Source organism: Triticum urartu, chromosome 2, assembly GCF_003073215.2.
Source record: "Triticum urartu cultivar G1812 chromosome 2, Tu2.1, whole genome shotgun sequence".
NCBI classification, from domain to species: domain Eukaryota; kingdom Viridiplantae; phylum Streptophyta; class Magnoliopsida; order Poales; family Poaceae; genus Triticum; species Triticum urartu.
Genome location: NC_053023.1, coordinates 616,345,579 through 616,363,442, shown reverse-complemented (window position 1 = coordinate 616,363,442; position 17,864 = coordinate 616,345,579). Strand labels below are relative to the sequence as shown.

Genomic DNA, 17,864 nt, shown 5'->3' with positions numbered 1-17,864 from the left:
AGGCAAATTCATCCATTAAGAGGTTCAAACAAGCATGGCAAAAATGAATATGCAAAACAGATTCCAGACTTAGTGAAATTAACACTAGCCTGAAATTTCAGATCACGAAGCCCTCTTCGGAGCAGCAAAACAACATGATAAATGACCTGAACATGACAAGTAAGAATATGGCATGGAGATACTCAACAAGCTTAACAAAACACCCAAAGTGACCTGGGGCCAAAAGGGTTCACAAAATACTCTACCGAGCTCACGAACATAGCTCGAACACAATCAGTTTTCAGACTTAGTGAAAACTGAGACATGCAGAAATTTAACTCGCGAAGGCATGTAAACGAGCTCGATGCACTCACTATGGTGCAAGTCACGGCAAGGCAAGCATATAACCATCAAGAAGGAACAATATGCTAGCTACACATGGCAAGAACAAAGGCATAGCATGCATGGAACACTAACGGTAGCATCGGCAAAATTGCAAACAAGTTGACGATCTGCCCAGATTAACAACGAAGCAAAAGTTGAGCTAGATTGAGTCAACCTAGAGCACTCCACATATGCAAACAAAGACATGGATGGATGGAGCATAACATAAGTATCAAAACTCCCTTACTGATCATCCTCAAAAGAGGCACGGATCACTAGGAAACAAGCTGGACATATAGCATCATGATCTAAAATATCCCAGACTTAGTGAAAATCACTAAGTCCCTGAAATCAGCAATCTCAGGTACCTCTCTTCGCAAGCTTGCACAAGACAACACACACATCCTAAAAATGCATGGGTGACACCTCTGGAAAGAAGACAAAATTCTTAACAATTCATCCCAAAGGGGCATAGGCATATCATGCACGAATTAAACATGGCAAAAAAGACAAAAGTGCATGATGAACTAACGGATCTGCAATTTAACTCACGAAGCCTCCTTCTAACAGCTTTTTGGGCAACAGGATGGCCTCAAATGCAAATGATGCAATGTAATGAAATGATGTACTCGTCGAGGCGAAGATTTTGATATATCATATGCCCAAAACGGAGCTACGGATGCAAAGTTACGGGCGGTCAAAGTAGGCACAAAAATCAGGGTTAGGAGAAGAAAAGTCAACCGAGGAGGAGTTTGGATCTAGATCTGGCCCGGGAGCACTGTTCACGCCGGGGCACGGGGATCGAGGATGACCGGCCGGAGAGCTCGCCGGAGTCGGGGAGGCGGTGGCCGCGGGGCAGGCGGCGGCGTCCGGCGCGGTGGCGCGCGGTCTCCGGCGCGGCGGCGACGAGCGGGCGCGGGAGGCGAGGTGAGGCAGCGGCGGCCGGCGATGGCGCCCGTGGTGGCCGGCGATGGCGCCCGCCGGCTCGGGTGAGGAAGGGCGGCGCGGCGCCCCTGCGGATCTGGCCCGGCGAGGCGGCTACGGGGGCCGGGCGTGGGCCTCGGGCCCGGCGGCAGGGGCGATGTGGTCCGCGCCACGTGGCGCGCGGCGAGTGGCGGGCTGCGGCGGCGGACGCTGTCCGGCCGGGGCGGACACGTCCGTCGGCGCGGATCTGGAGTTTTTTTTTTAAACTAGGGTTTGGACGGGGAAGAAGATCCGAATGGAGAGGGTATAAATAGGCATAAGTGGAGCTAGGAGAGTCCAAATGAGGTGCGGTTTTCGCCCACGCGATCTTGATCGAACGCTCTAGGACATGGATCAGAGTTTGGTGGGTTTTGGGCCAAATTTGAGGGGTGTTGGGCTGCAACACACACGAGGCCTTTTCGGTCCCTCGGTTAACCGTTGGAGTATCAAACGAAGTCCAAATGACCCGAAACTTGACAGGCGGTCGACCGGTAGTAAACCAAGGCCGCATGACAAGTCTCGGTCCAATCCGGAAATGTTTAATCCCCACACACGAAAGAAAGCTAGAAATGGCCACCGGAGGAAAACGAAGCGCCGGAATGCAAAACGGACAACGGGGAAAATGCTCGAATGCATGAGATGAACATGTATGCAAATGCAATGCACGTGATGACATGATATGCGATGCACGAAAAACGAGAACAACACACGAAGGCAAAGACCCGAACCCGAGAAATAAATATAAGTTAACGCCGGAAACGTCAAGAGTTGGATACAAATATGGAAAGTATATCTGGGGCGTTACAAGACCACCCTGGCCTGAAGCACCCTCTCTGTCGCACTCCGATGAGCGGTGCAGCCGAACATAGAGAAGATTACGGGGGAAGAATACGCCTCTGGGACTCCCGGCCGTCCGGTGACGAAGGGATCCGCCGTGACCGTTCATATACTAGTGCACTGTATCCGTGTAGTGGGAGTGGAGTTCCGAGCGACCGTATGTGCACATAGTTTTAACTTTTTAGTTAAAATATTTTCAAAAAGTAATCGTTTGCGTCCGGTTTATATGAAATCCGTCATGTTTGTATAAAATCTGATCGAGTTTGCATGAAATCCGGCCGTGTTTGAACGTTGGTTTGAATTGTTGGGAAAATGTATGCGGCTATCGTCAGATGGCTGCCTCCCACATCCGTATCCATGGATTGGTCCCCCGTCCGCAAACAGATACGGAAGATTTTTTGCGGGTTGCCGTCGAAGATACCCTAACCCTAGCAAGCTGCGAGTTCAGAACAAAACGGAAACAGAAAAGTTGCACAACTGGAGTACAAAGATGCCGTTTTGTTGCATCTTCATGCGCCAAAACAAAAGCGCACCGACGGATTATGATAAATTTCTTTTTGAAAGACTGTGCTGAATGACTCACAACAACAATGATTGCTACTAACCTACGCACTCGCAAAAAAAAAAAAACTACTAGTAGTATACTATACAACGACATTCTCCGTAACATGCAATCAGTTCCAGGTTATATTAACATCGCTCTCGCTCACTCTCGGAGCCGTACAGGCGACGCGGCAATGGAGACTTGGTGGCCGCAATGCGGGCTTCATCTCGCGCTGCTTCTAACTGCGCTGATCCTCTATCGCGCTATCTCATCACGGCGTTATGGTCTCCGACCCCTCCCGCTCCCTCCGGGGCCGCGGGTGCTGCCGTTCGTCGGCAACATCTTCTACACGAGAGACATGACGCACCGAGGCCTGGCACGGCTGTCCGCGCGCTACGGCGGTCTCCTTCACCTCCGCGTTGGCCGCCTGAGCACCGTGGTCGTGTCGACGCCGGAGATGGCCCGCCTGGTGCTCCAGGTGAACGACCGCGCCTTCGCCAACCGCCCCGCCAGCGCGCCCATAGCCTACCTCACCTACGGCCGCGCGGACATGGTGTTCGCGCAGTACGGGCCCTTCTGGCGCGAGATGCGGAAGCTGTGCGTCCACAAGCTCTTCAGCCACCGTCGGGCCAAGTCGTGGGCCGCCGTCCACGACGAGGTCAACGACCTGATCCGCCACGTTGCCAGGTACACTGGCTCCGTCGTCAATCTCGGCGAGCTCGTGTTCAACATGTCGATGAACATCACGCTCCGGGCAGCGCTGGGCATGCGGAACGAGGGTGAGGACGCTGCCGAGTTCGTGGCCATAGTGCAGGAATTCGCCGAGCTGTTCGTGGTGTCCAACTCCACCCTTGCGGACTACGTGCCATGGGTGGCGCGGCTGGATTTGCATGGGATCAACAGGAGGATGGTGGCGGCACGGGCTGCGCTGGACCGGTTCATCGACCGTGCCATCGACGAGCACCTCGCGCACCCGAAGCCGGTCGATGCCGCGGACGCCGACATGGTGGACGGCATGCTGGCTTTCCTCGTGGACATGCCCGGGTCTGCCGACAGGGTGAGCACCGACTCCAGTGCTCATGGTCATGGGTCGACGCTTCGTCTCACCAGGGACAACATCAAGGCCACCATTATGGTAAAGTACAACAGTGGCCGAAATTTACCACTCCACAAATTAAAACTTACATATAGCTATTGTGACAAACTAAATATTTTTTGATCACAATACGCGCAGGATGTGATGATCGGTGGGACAGGACCAGTAGCGATGATAATTGAGTGGTTAATGTCGGAGCTGCTGAGGGACCCGGAGGAAATGAAGCGGGTGCAGAACGAGCTGGCCGTGGTGGTTGGGCTGCACCGCCAGGTCGCGGCGGGCGACCTGGGCGAGCTCCCTTACCTGAGGTGCGCGGTGAAGGAGACCCTCCGCGTGCACCCGCCCGGCCCGCTCCTCCAGCACGAGGCCGCCGAGGACTGCGACGTCGCCGGCTGGCGCATCCCCAAGAACACCCGCGTCCTGATCAACGTGTGGGCGATCGGGCGAGACGCCGAGGCCTGGAAGGACGCCGGGGCGTTCAGGCCGTCCCGGTTCGACGCGGGCGGGGACGAGGCAGAGACGGACTGCCGGGGCGGCCACTTCCACCTCCTGCCGTTCGGCGCGGGGCGGAGGTCGTGCCCCGCCATGCAGCTCGGAATGCACGCGGTGGAAATGGCGCTGGCGCGGCTGCTGCATGGCTTCGAGTGGAGCCTGCCGAGCGGGATGGCGCCGGGGGACCTTGACATGGAAGAGGCATACGGCGCCACCGCTCCACGGGCCGTGCGGTTGTGCGCAGTGCCGCTGCCCCGTCTTAGCTGCCCAGTGGTCTAGCAGAGCCGCGCGCGCACAGCTCGTGTTGCCAGATCAGTGCAACTGTGCAAGTAACGTGGTACTCGTCGAATAAATAAAGGACCGTCTATTTTTTTTTTAGCATCAGTACAGACACAAGCGCTCATATACACGTGCATACACTCACCTCTATGAATGCACTCACGCACACCCTACCCCTATGAACGCACGCACGCACACCCTACCCCTACGAGCACCTTCAAAAGACTGAGCACCAGGATTTGAACCCTGGTGGGTTGGGGATACCACTGTCCACCTAACCAACTCAACCACGGATTGATTCGCAGGACCGTCTATTCCTGGGTTGCCTCTGTTAGTTCCGTTTATGTTGATTTTGAAAGAAATGCATTCACTTATGCTTCACTTTTGGTGCTACAAAAATAATAATGAATTCTCCCCTTTTCATTGTTGGTGCATTCTTAAAAAGGGGGATCGGTGGGATGTTATTGATGCATATGCTAATATAAGAAGAAAAGGCGTTAATCGTAAAAGAAAGAAGAAAAGGCGTTAAAGGAAAACAGATAATCACACTATATATTCTAAAATGACCATGTCGGTCATTGTTGTAGTAGATCGCTAGATCTTTCATGGCACGCATTGACGCACCCGTCTATTTTTTTACGATATAATAATATAATTTTTCATATATTTGTGCTTAAATAAAAATGTTGAAAGGTGAATATAAATGTGTTGTTAAAATTACTAAGTAATAGAGTGGTGGTCAATTTTTTTACGATGTCAAATATTCTTGTGACTTTTTTCAAGATATGTGATCAATTGGGCTTTATTGGGCTTTAATGGGCCGCTATTCTTGTGACTTTTTTCAAGACATGTGTTGTTAAAAATCTATGAAGTAATATTTGACATATTCTAGGCTTGCACAGCGGCCCAATAAAGCCCAATTGACCACATGTCTTGAAAAAGGTCACAAGAATAGCGGCCCATTAACACATGCGGACCAGGTCGCGGTAAATTGGAACTGAAACGAACATCTGACGACCAAAAATGATCTAAATGCGAAATCCGACGGACAAAATTGTTGGGGACATGGTAGAGCTCGGTTTAGGTGTAGTTTTACTCTCAAGTTTTAGCATACCTCCCCTTGAGCATAAGAAAACAACGAAAAGGAAAAAGGAAATTCATATATACTACAATGGACATGTCGCACGTTGTTGTAAAAACATTACATACATCCACCTTGAGCATAGGAAAAACCAAACAAAGTTAATCTAGTGAAAAGTAGTGGACTAAAAAATGCACAAAAAATGATGAAAAAGGGGACATGTGCTCTGCTACAGATTCCACTGTCACAAACACACATGAGAAAAAGCATTGTGTAAGAAAGAACAAAACACACTCCTACTTGCACTTTCTCCCCTATATCAGGCAAGTTCTTCTGGCCAATTCTCCTACAATCAGCCCGCTCCCCAGCTTTTTTCAGAATCTTCAACTCCCATCCGAAAATCATAGCCACGAATGGGAGTTGAAGATTCTCCGAGAAGCTGTGAAGGGGGACGATTCTTCCATAATCGAGCGTCATCTGATGAGTTATAACCGCATTCCACTCGGGTACCGTCCAAGCGCAAAATAAAGGCCCATTTGACAAACAAAACAAAAAAGAGCCCATGAAAAAAATCAATAGGCCAAACTCATAGAAAAAAGAACGGGCCGCGCCACACTGTGGCCCGAATCAAAAACAACTTGTCTGAACGAAAACCGCACACACCAATCTAGATCCAACATACAAAGCATTGATTGAGCGAGGGCACAAAAGGGATATATCCCACGAGCTCATTCTGAGTGAAAAAAGAAGATACCTTGATGAAGAAAAATGTAATAGATAGCCCTGGTCTTGCTTTTTCTTTCTGGTCGCATAAATGGAGTTGCTTATTATGTTTGAATTCTATCATAAAACCTCCTATGTGTTGGGAGGATCTGACTCAGCTACTCTAAGCTTAGCTCGAGTGTTGTGAACAGTCATGTTGCTTTTGTGACCTCGTTTTAATAAAAAAAAACTTGATCATTGATGCCACGCATTGCTGCGCCCATCTATTTGAATGTAAATGGTAAGATTTTTGCAAAATGATGAACATGAGAGCTAACTGTACATATTGGTTAGTGGTCGAAGAGGAGATTTTTGCAATAAAATAGTTTCAAATACGTCACTTTGATGTAAATGACAGCAAAAAGCCAGACATGCTATAATGACACCATCCAAATCATTGCCGAGTATGACAGCACCAAATAGCAATGGAACAAAGGGATCAATTAACTAAAATGTTCCATATGCAGAAAGACAATCGAATAGCCCCCGTTCATATTTGAAGTTGCTGCAAGGGTAGATTTTTTTATTAAACTGCAAGGTAGAATTTACAAAGCTACTAACCATCTGGAATAAAAGACCAATGTACAAAAACTGGTAAGAGATTTCATTACACGCATAAATATTATGTGAATTGAGCATCTACACCACGGTCAGATAACACACATCACACGTGCATGTACAACAATACTTATTTGCGCATATGGATCTACCATCCTAAACAACCTCATGCGTATGTATAGGAACAATAATAGCCGGCAGTAGCTTGTCATGAATAATTACAAACAAATAAGCATGGAAAATATGCAATCATATGAACACACTGGATATGGAAAATTAATATGACATTCCACTAACTAAACCGCTAGCAGCCATTGGGATCCCAGGTTTCAGAATTCAGGAACAAAAAAAATCCAGAGACACCTCAAGAAATTTGTTAAACAAGCCTGAAGCATTTCCGAACACTTGGGCATCAATAACTGCAACAAATTAAGAGCAGAAATCTGCATCGGTACAAATATTGAGTGCGAAGGCATTGTAGTGGGGAAGGGAAATATGCAACAGAGTTGAAGATAAAGGGGCGAACTATCGGAGAAACATAGCTCCTGGATGCTACTGCGTTACTGCCAAAGGAAGAAGAGAGGAGAACCTGGGTATTGACACAGAGCATATGTAGGTAACTAGCCAACATCACATTCTGTGCAACCCCAAGTAGCTCTGCAAATATAGCGAAAACAACACACATAAACTGGAATTCACTCAAACCTGTCAAACCTGGGGGACATGGCAAACTTTGAAGAATGCACGAACGATACGCGGAGATATATAAGCGCGAGGCCAGGGTAGCCGGGGCGCCCTCACCTTTCCATACCTTTGCGAAGCGGTCGATTAAGCAGACAACCGTTGGCATCGAACTCTAGCACTGTTTGATCCCCTCACGCTGGATTCCCTCGCGAGCGGCACGCGTAGGCTGGATCCCACCGTAGGTCGTCCACTTCGCCTGAATCGAGCGCCCGCCCCATCCGTCCCCTTTCGACCGCACGACGCATCCTCTTGGCCGCCTCCAATTCGTTTCTATGTCGAGCGATCACATCCTCATGTTGGGCCGGCCCTTTTCACATTTTTTTTCTATTTTCTAATCTGAAGTGCAAAAAATGCTTCTAGCTGGGGCCCGAACCTCCAGCGCAAGTGTTGAGGGGACAATGGGATAACCCCCTGACAAATCACTCAGTGTGATTACATATATGTTTTTCCGTTATTTCATCTTTCTTCCCTTTCTATTCTTTTATTTTTTATTTTTTTCTCTGTCCTTTTTTCTTTCTTTTCTCAAATTCATAAAGTTTTTCTTCAAATAGATGAACTTGTTCAAAATTGATGAACTTATTTTCAACTTTATGAACCTTTTTTCAAATTTGATGAATATTCCTTTTAAATCGATGAACCTTTTTCAAATTTGATGAACTCTTTCAAATTCTATGAACATTTTCCCGAAATTGATGAACTTTATTTCAAATTTGATGATTTTTTTTGCTTTTTGTGAACTTTTTCAAAATCGATAAACTTTTTTTTTCAAAATTCATGATCTTTTTTCAAAGTCATCGAACTTTTTCCAATTCTGTGAACTATTTAAAAAATTGATGAGTTGTTTTCAAAACCGGTGAACTTTTCTCCAAATCAATGAACCTTTTTTGAATTTTGATGAACTTTTTTTCAAATTTGTGAATTTTTTCCCAAGATTTGTGAACAATTTTTCAAATGGATAATTTTTTTCAAAATCGATGGAATTTTTCTCAAAATCATGAATTTCTTTCAAAATTAAAATTCGGTTAATCTTTTTCAAAACCAATGAACTTTTCTGTAATTCATGAAATTTTTCCAAAATATTTTCAAATAATTTATAATCAAGGTGCTACAGTAGACATGTATATGTGTAATAAATTGCATGGCTACAAATGTACTTAAAAAACTTGCCCTGGAATTGGTCAGTAGCATGTTGTAGGTCATGTGGTTAGCCATACTCATTCGTTGTTATCACGGCGCGAGTTTGATCCTCAAGGAGAACCATTTTTGGGTTGTTTTTTCGCTTTTCGCGCTACCCATAAACTAGTTGCATCGATTGATTTTTTGTTGGGCCGCCCAGTCGCATCGCCTTCGGGCGCCAGTACGAGGAACATGCATTGAGAGCGCCGGTTAGGAGCGCCCGCTGATTCTTTACTGTGTCGAACGGGAGCGAATGTATGAGAGGGCTTTTGCTGCCTAGGGCCGAGCAGGAAAACTAGCCCAGTTAACCACAGAAGTCCAAAATAGCTACGGGGAGTAGCTGCCCTTTGCGACGTTAGGTCCAATTTGTGACTAGCTTAGCGCTAACTTTAGATTGGATGGTTAGAAACGTTTGACAAATGAAATCAAACGGCTAAAAATGCCTACTTCATGAGAACAGTAGGGGTTAAACTCAACGGAGATCAAACGTCCATGATTAGTTAGATCATAAAAACGGTCGTCTTCGAATGCTAGTGGCCTAACAAGGTTGGGAGGGTGCTCAGTTCTAATGTCTCTAAATAAATGAGATAGGGGGCGGGGACCCCTTTTGATCAAAAAAGGAACAACAAATTATTTAAAATAACACAAAACATGTCAAGCACACACCTGTTGTTTAAGTTCTTTCATCCTCCAGCACGAGCATTCTCATCATAACAAGCTTGTATATAAGCTACCAATCCACCATTTTTGTTGGTCCTGTTTCAGGTGTGTTGCAGCCACATAAAAGGGTTTCGTCATTTAATGTGCCCTGTTAAGTGATCGTTGTCGACTCTCCTCTCATGGATTACACACTCGTCATAGCATAGCAGCATAACTTCAGTTTGTCATTGTCAGGTCAACAATATTCTGGTGGGTGTTTTGTTTGATGGCGGTCAGAGTCGTGGAAGACGCGACCTCTGCACCATCGGGCGGCACCATCCGAATGTTGTCGTATCACGTATCGGGACCATGATTGTTGGTGTTTTTACTCTAGATTGGTCCACTTCCTACTATCGTATTCCAGATTTATTGTAATGCTATTTATTGTATTCTACTTTTAAATTTTTTATAATGAGCCAATAATGTGATGTTAGCACTATTTACCGGGATCAATTAACTCAGGATTATATCCCATATCGAGCTAATGTCTTGAAGAACACTACCCTCAAACAACCCATCATGTTTATCACGGACGACCCTTGTCCTCACGGTTGCTCGATCTAGCCACCCCTATCTCATGACAATTAAAAGATTTTCTTCATAGTAAAACACGGACATTGTGCTAGTAAACAAGAATGCTACAAAATGGGAAGTGGAAAAAGTTGGCATCTAAAAAAATCCCTTAGTAATATAAAGTTCTCCCCAACGTTAAAGGATATACCTTTTGTGGAGGGATATCATCTACATTTAGACCAGATTGCTCATTTTTTTAGTACAAAAATATTAAAAATCCAACATCTGATTTTTAGCGCTAAAATTCCGATGATCAGATTTGCCATGCGAAAAAAATAAAATTGGCATGCTTCAATATAAGGATTTTCCATGTTCTACGGTCAAAATTGCCATGTATTGTAAAAATCAACAGAAAAGTTGCCATGCGTTTGATCAGAATCCGATATAGTTGAGGGTGTCTGTTTTTAACCTCAAAATCTGACATCAAATAATCCTTTTTAGTAATATGTAATTCCCATTGATATTTGCATTCACTCCCGCGCAAACAAAATTGGTAAATTTTGAAAAGGGCTGGTCCCGGAAACATGATATTTGAAAAGAACCCATGCAACTAAAAAAGAGAACCCATGCAAATAAAAAAAAGAAAAAAAAACCCATGTACAAACTACAGAAAAAATGAATCAAACGAGTTTAAAATTTCTTGGGCTAGACATTCCTTGAATGTTGCTGCGCATAAATTAGCTAGAGTATATGTGGATGATGAACTTTGTAAGATTTGATGGGGGTGTTCCCCCAGACTTTGTGTTGGGTGTAATTTCAGATGACATTCCGAGCTTATGTCGGTTAATTATAAAGGCAGAAGTATTACTAGAAAAAAACCGAATCGCGTCATATTCCCATGAGCCGAGAGCCCGAGTGGGAGAGGCAGGCCAGTCGCCGCGAAGGCGACACAACCGCTTCGGACAGTCGCCTCCAGCCCAAAGCCCCAAGCCCCGCGATGCCCTCACTCCCCTCCCCCTTCGCCGCCGGCGACTGCTCCGCCGATAAGTTCGACCCCGACTACCTCTACTTCCTCCGCCACCTTCGCACCGAAGGCAGCTCCTATGTCCTCGAGCTCCCGCCGGGCGGCGCCTCCCCTGCCCCCGTCATCAGGTACGAGTCCCCCATCGCCATCTCCGACGGCGAATGTGTCTCGGACCCCTCCCCGGGCGGCGCAAGCGCCAACCGCCGGGCGGAAGAGAGGGACTCGTCGGTGGAGGCGCCCCCCTCTTGGATCGACTCCATCGTCGACATTGACGAGGATTACCGCATTTTCCTGCACCACACGTGCGTGGTGAATAACCGCCTGAAGCTCCAGATGGGGGGCGTCGTTGTGGACTACGAGCCGGACCCGGACGCCGCGCAATCTGGAGGCAGCAGCGGGGTCGAGGAGCAATCGGAGAAAGATGCGGCCGTTGCTTCCTCGGGGGAAGAGGAGCAGGCGGTCGACTCAGATGTACCGGTTGTAATTATGCCGGACCCGAACGCCTACGACTGGCGTGCAGATCCAGCCCCTCGTCAAAGGATGCAGGGTCAGGAAGATATTGGGCGCAAGGATGCTCAGCCTCGCGTTGCTTCGGTGAGAATTTCCTGTTATCTCTGATACCTATTGTTGTTACGTTTTCACACTATTGGACAATACTGATCAGTGTATTACTGCTGGATAATGAAATGGATCAATGTGTTACTGTGATGCTAAAACTGATCAATGTGTAAACAATTTTATCTTGTTCGCCTGTTCTCGAACTGATCAGTGTGTAATTAAGTGGTCAGTGCCAGTATGGTAGATAGGTCAACTGTCAATTGACATTTGAAATCATACGAGTAATTCTGTAGCACGTGCCTTGTTTCCATTTTCCAAATTCTGTAGCACGTGCCAGTATGGAATATATGTTTTAGAAAATATATTCGGATATCAGTAGTTCTGAAGAAACGGATCAACCATTTTTCCCGAACAAGTAGAAACATTCATGTCTTTGGAACATCACACCATCCTGTTCGAGCAGTTGTGATCAAAATATATCTCCCCTACTTTGCCATTTTTGTTGATTCTTCATTGTCAGTCACTTAATATAACGCAATAGTCATTCACTCTATCTACCTGTACAACAGTCTAGGAGTGTGATAATCTAAGTTTTTTCTTGAAAAATGTTAAGCTAATCTACATTTTGAAATTGAGACATTCTTGATTGGTATTAAGCACCATCTTTGAACTTCATAATAATATTAGAAAGATTCAACCAAAGTTCATAAGCTGTACATACTACATGTATGTAGTGGCTGTCTTTTTTCTTTCTGTATGTTAACTACCATGTGTGATTTACTTCTCCTTTCGCCTCCTACAAATTTGTAGTCACATAGATCAGATGTTATATGGCCTCCACATATCAACCGTAGGCCAGATTCAGACTTCAAGCGAAGATTGATGGATGCTCTTCAGAAGCCATTTAGCCGCAAAGAATATATTAAGCTGTTTGACATGGCTTCTATTCGTACTCCTTTAGTGAAGTTGCGACAGGTGCGCAATGATGCAAAATTCTACCCTACCGAGGAGATGGGCAATTCATATTTTGATCATTACCCTGGTATGTTATCATGGGTATACACTGACAAGTACTGTATCTTTTGTGTCACCTGTTTTATAGTACTGCCTTTTGCCATCTTTCCCTTCAGAAATTTGTTTCTTATTGTTATCGTAATAAATCAACCGGGTAAAGTAAATTCTGCTGAACTATACTTATTACCCTTCATGGACATTTCTGTACTGAGCTTGACGACACACTGCTGTGTTGTTTAACAATCCTCAATATCACGACTTATCCTGCAGTGCTGAAATTCCAGAGCAGTATAGGCTATGCATCATTGTAAATGTATGTATTAGTATGTTGTGGACTACTCTGTACTTTTGATGGGCAGCTCAACTAGCAATCAAAGGTTTGAACATAGTTTGTTCTTGATTCTAATACTGTTGATGTGCCATAGTCAAACACTCATTCTCTAGATTATATTACTGCACAATTGTAAAGTCACTAAACGGTCCTTGGTATTGCAGTGAACTTAAGTATAAACTAGCACATTCACATTGATATTTTTCCCTCGAGAATATTTGAAATATTGATGCCAGGGTTTGTTAAATGTAAACTACTACTCCCTCCGTCCGGAAAAACTTGTCCCAAGCTTGTTCCTCATATGGATGTATCTAGCACTAACTTGGTGCTAGATACATTCATTTGAGGGACAAGCTTTTTCGGACGGAGGGAGTACTTTGTAACAGTTTGATGAAGGATGTTTTTTTAACTTTAACAGTTCTGAGTTGTTGTGGTTATAGTACTAAAACTCTTCGTTTATTTAACTTCAGATCTTGTCGAACAAGTTACAAACACTAGCTTTTCCAAGGGTTTAGCTCTGATGCGTGGATTTTTCTTCTGGTTGCAGGTATCCTTTAATACTAATTTACCTCTTATAAGTTATAATAATACGTTTGCAGTAATTGTGGTCATGTCTGCAACGTTCACATTTCCATCTAAATCCAAAGGCCCAAACCTAAAATCTTCTAGGTCACCTACAATGAACTAGTAGTTTTTATATACACAAATAAGTTTGTCACAGCTGGAGCACATGTATTCTTTTGGTAGAATATAAAGGAGATGTGTCATGGATAGACTATTAGTTTGCCATGCAGCTCAAATACTGCCATTTCAAGATCAGGTTAGGGGGCCTGATACCAATTATAACGAAATCTGTAGTTGCAGCATTAGTGTATACACTATCTTAATCGCATGCTTGTTCTATACTACTCCCTCCGTCCCAGAATATAAGGTGCATAAATTTCCGTGAAGGTCAACATATGTATGTTTGACCAGGATTGTAGAATAAAATATCAACATAATAAGCAATACATAATAAATAAGATACGAAAACATATTTCATGATGTATCTAACTATACAAATTTGATATATTTTTTAAAACTTGGTCAAACATGCACAAGTTTGACTTTTGAAAAAACAGACACCTTATCTTGTGGAAGGGAGGAAGTACTCCCTCCGTCCGGAAATACTTGTCCTTGGAAATGGATAAAATGAATGTATCTATAACTAAAATAAGTCTAGATACAACCATTTCTAAGACAAGTATTTCCGGACGGAGGGAGTATATGCTATCACATACGTACCTTGGCAGCATGAAGATATTTGCAAACTTTGAAGTTTACACTTTCTTTTTGCAGAATAGTGCACACGAGGATCAATTCAGGCCATGGACAGATGATCTGAAAGATCAAGAGGTTATTCCATTGATGGACTTAGATTACCCATTGCCTTAGTTCACCCATCTTCTCTTTTGTGGAGATTATTCCCTAAGGGTGAAACCATTCTCAGTACAGAATATCTGATTTTTATCATTTTATATATGGAGTGTGCGAATAAGTACTGTAGCAGCCTGCTTGTGTTGCTCTTTCTCTTGGGAGAATAAATGTATATATTGCTCAACTGGTGAAAGGAGAAATCATTCCCTGTGAAACTGCATACATTCTAGGTTACAACTGGGATCTAGCATTCTAGCTGCTATTGATCAGTTGATGCATTTCTCATGTTGAAATTGAGGGCACTGAATCTCACATTCAACTTATGTCCGCATCACAATGCATCACATGACGTAGCGTAAATGACCTAATTAAACTTGATTTTGTACTCTGAAAATGGATTTGGTCTAGTCGTGCGGCACCCTTGCAATTTCACTTTCATCTTTGATTTCATCAGGGCACAACTCTGTTCAGCATTTCTTGCTGTGGTGCTAGAGAATCTGATTCCCGAAGCAGAAGTAAAAACTGATGAAAATTGTTTGTCTTCTTTGTAGTTTGGAGCTAGAGTTTAAGTCCAAACTTCTTTTTTACGAGGAACTTTTCATTAGATAAAAAAGGGCTGATGTACAGCGATAGCAGATTTTTGAAGGGAACTCCTGGAAACTCTATATGGCAAACTAAAAACCGGTCAAAAGCTAGCCAATGCCCTCGTTGGCTTGGCTTGGGCACGGCCATAAGCCAGTCAACCAAATGGCTATGGCAGGCAAAAACTTGTCATGCTCTCACCTGGTCGGCCTTGGAGCTCTCTGTTTCAGTGTGTTTACGCCCGCGAAGTCTGGTTTGGTGTGCTCCACTGGCTTGGCATCATCCACCTCGTGCCCTCTTCGATTGATCACATTCTCCCGTGGTGGTCTTCATGGCAGCAGACGATCCCTCCCAAGATGAAAAAAGGGATCGATTCAGTCATCATTTGCACCCTCCCACTGCATTTGGCTCGAGAAATAGGAGGATCTTCAAGAACAAATCCCTCCTCACATCGGCACTTGTCCTCAAGGACCGCGACACTTTGCGCGAGTGGAAGAAGATGGGAAACGGTAGCCTAGAGCGAGTTGTTAAGAGCATCTCCAGCCGTTAAAAATTGCCCCTGGGGCGCACTGGCAAAAAACGCATGCTGGGGACGTGATGCCACCCAGTCGCGGCGTCCACTGGATTTTTTTGAACGGCGCAAACACGGCGAGTTCATGCATATTTCGGCGACTTCAAACCAAATTCGACCAAAACACAGCACAAACACGCCCGCTCATATATATATTTAAAGTATTTTACAGAAAAAAAAACACACTACTAGGCCCGCCTGCCGTCTCGCTCGCCTCGCCGCTCCTCGCCGGCGGCCGCCCTTACAATTCTACATGCCGAGAAGGCTGTAGAACCGCGTGTAGTCGCCGCCGTCGTCATCATCGTCGTTGTCATCGTCGTCATGGCCGCCGTCCCTGCTGCAACCCTCCCCCGATTGGCGCGGCGAGTTGGACGGTCCGGCGGCGTCCTCGTCGTCGTCGCTGTCGAGGATCATGACGCCGTGCTCGTCGTCGCTGTCGAGGATCATGACGCCGTGCTCGTCCTCGCGCTCACGCTTGCGGGCGGCGATCTCCTCCAGGGCCCGGGTCTGCCGGGTCATCTCCGTCTGGAGGTAGTCGTCGCGCGCCCACCGCAGGGCGTCCGTGTCGGAGAAGCCGCGCCGGGCTATCTCCTCGTACTCCGGGGGGAGACTGGGCCCCGGCTTGGGCGCGACGAGGACGAGGCGCCCGGAAGCGGGGGTGGAGTCGGCGATGCGAATATCGGAGCTGCGGGTGCGCCGGCTGACAGGCGTGTCCTGGGGCTCCGGCTTGACGGGGCGGAGGCAGGGAGAGCCGGTCGACCGACCGGACGAGGAGGAGGACGCCCCGGGGTCCATGCGCCTCGGCGTCCACGAGCTCCCACGGCGGCGAGATAAGGACGGCGGGGAGGGGTACTCCAGCCTCGGCGTGTTGCCGCCCTCGATGTACTCGAGGACGGCCTCCAGCGTGCGGCCGGGCACGCCCCACCATCGGCGCCGCCCCTCGGAGTTGAGCCTGCCGGAGGGCACGACGCCGTTGGTGGCCTCGAACTGCTCGGCGTGGCGACGGCGGAAGTAGGGCTCCCAGAGCGGGCTGTCGGGGACGTAGCGCGGCCCATCCCTCGCCGCCCGTGGCAGAGAGGCGCGAATACGCGCGATCTCCGCATGACGCGCCGCCCCGGTGGGCGGTGGTGGCACCGGGACCCCGCCGGCGCTGATTCTCCATGCCCCGGGCACCTGCATGTCCGGCGGGACCGGGTACTCGGCCTCGTAGAGGAGCCGAGATTCGTTTTCGTGAAGGTGGCGGCGGCCGAAGCCGTTCGCCGCCGCGCCGTCGCCTGGGAATCATTCGGACATTTTTACGAACTGGGACGGCGAGGGGAGAGGGAGGAAGGGGAGATAGGGCGCGTCGGCGGTGGACTCTGTGCGTGCCACCGACGCGCTGGGGTCGGCTTATATAGGCGGAGGCGGCGTGAGCACGCGTGGCGGCCTCGTCTACGCGTGGCATGCGCGGGGACGCGCATCATCACGCCTTCACTGCGCCGCCCGTGAGGCATCAATGGCGGAGGCTGACCGGCGCGGCAGCGCGCGGCAGCTTTGGCATTGATTCGCCGCGGGAAACAAGGCGATGAGGACGACGAAGCGGCGAAGCGAGACGAGTCGCTGGCAAGGAGGGCCCGCGGCTCTTTCGCGCCAAAAACGATTCGCCCGGCACCCCCGAGCGCCCCCAGCATGCCGGGTTCGGGTTGGGTCCACCGGCGTCATTTTCGGCCCGAGCCGGCGAAAATTGAGCCCTTGGAGGCGTGACTGGGCCGATTTTTTGGCGTCGGCGACCAAAAAATCGCCTGGGGGGCCTTGTTGAGGGCGCGGCTGAAGATGCTCTAACTAGCCCTTCTTGTATCGCTCCCGGTAGATAGTCTGGGCAGTCATGGATTTGTCCGGCGCTTTTTCAGACCAATTCTTGTAACTTACGCATTGCTTTCTATCTTAATATATAGGATTGCAAAGCTCATGTATGTTCTCGAAAAATATAAAAATGTCACTCGCAAAAAAAAAGTGGCGGTTTCACTCCATCGAGATGTTCAAATATTTCGCTCTATCAATTCGTATAGAGGGTTCTTTCACTAGGTCGATGTTTCTAATTTTTAGATGTTGATGAAACCATAGTGTCCACCGGTCCCACTGCGAGCATCTCCAACAACCTTTATATATTTGCATTCAATTGCTATTTTAGCAATCTTGGCCAAAAACCCTCCTCTGTTCTAAAAAACCTCCGCCTCCAGCAGCCTTTGTATAAGTGGTCCTTCATCATTTTTTTTACAAAG

General features: G+C 47.1%; 2 protein-coding genes across 2 annotated transcripts; both read left to right on the top strand.

Moving 5' to 3' along the window:
* The first annotated feature begins 2,891 nt into the window (after positions 1-2,891).
* LOC125533791 (cytochrome P450 84A1-like) lies at positions 2,892-4,616 on the top strand. The gene is made up of 2 exons (XM_048697143.1): positions 2,892-3,842; positions 3,942-4,616. Exons 1-2 carry the CDS (start codon positions 2,901-2,903, stop codon positions 4,572-4,574), a joined length of 1,575 nt encoding a protein of 524 aa, XP_048553100.1. The 5' UTR covers positions 2,892-2,900; the 3' UTR covers positions 4,575-4,616.
* A 6,395-nt stretch (positions 4,617-11,011) lies between these two features.
* On the top strand, positions 11,012-14,677 carry LOC125539210. The gene is made up of 4 exons (XM_048702588.1): positions 11,012-11,725; positions 12,500-12,731; positions 13,505-13,581; positions 14,373-14,677. Exons 1-4 carry the CDS (start codon positions 11,105-11,107, stop codon positions 14,466-14,468), a joined length of 1,026 nt encoding a protein of 341 aa, XP_048558545.1. The 5' UTR covers positions 11,012-11,104; the 3' UTR covers positions 14,469-14,677.
* The last annotated feature ends 3,187 nt before the right edge of the window (positions 14,678-17,864 follow it).

Excerpts from the sequence above, each read along its gene's own strand:
- LOC125533791 (XM_048697143.1), top strand. The coding sequence starts at position 2,901 with ATGGAGACTTGGTGGCCGCAATGCGGGCTTCATCTCGCGCTGCTTCTA. Across the intron at positions 3,843-3,941 it reads ACATCAAGGCCACCATTATG|GATGTGATGATCGGTGGGAC; the intron begins GTAAAGTACAAC and ends CAATACGCGCAG.
- LOC125539210 (XM_048702588.1), top strand. The coding sequence starts at position 11,105 with ATGCCCTCACTCCCCTCCCCCTTCGCCGCCGGCGACTGCTCCGCCGAT. Across the intron at positions 11,726-12,499 it reads CTCAGCCTCGCGTTGCTTCG|TCACATAGATCAGATGTTAT; the intron begins GTGAGAATTTCC and ends ACAAATTTGTAG. Across the intron at positions 12,732-13,504 it reads ATATTTTGATCATTACCCTG|ATCTTGTCGAACAAGTTACA; the intron begins GTATGTTATCAT and ends ATTTAACTTCAG.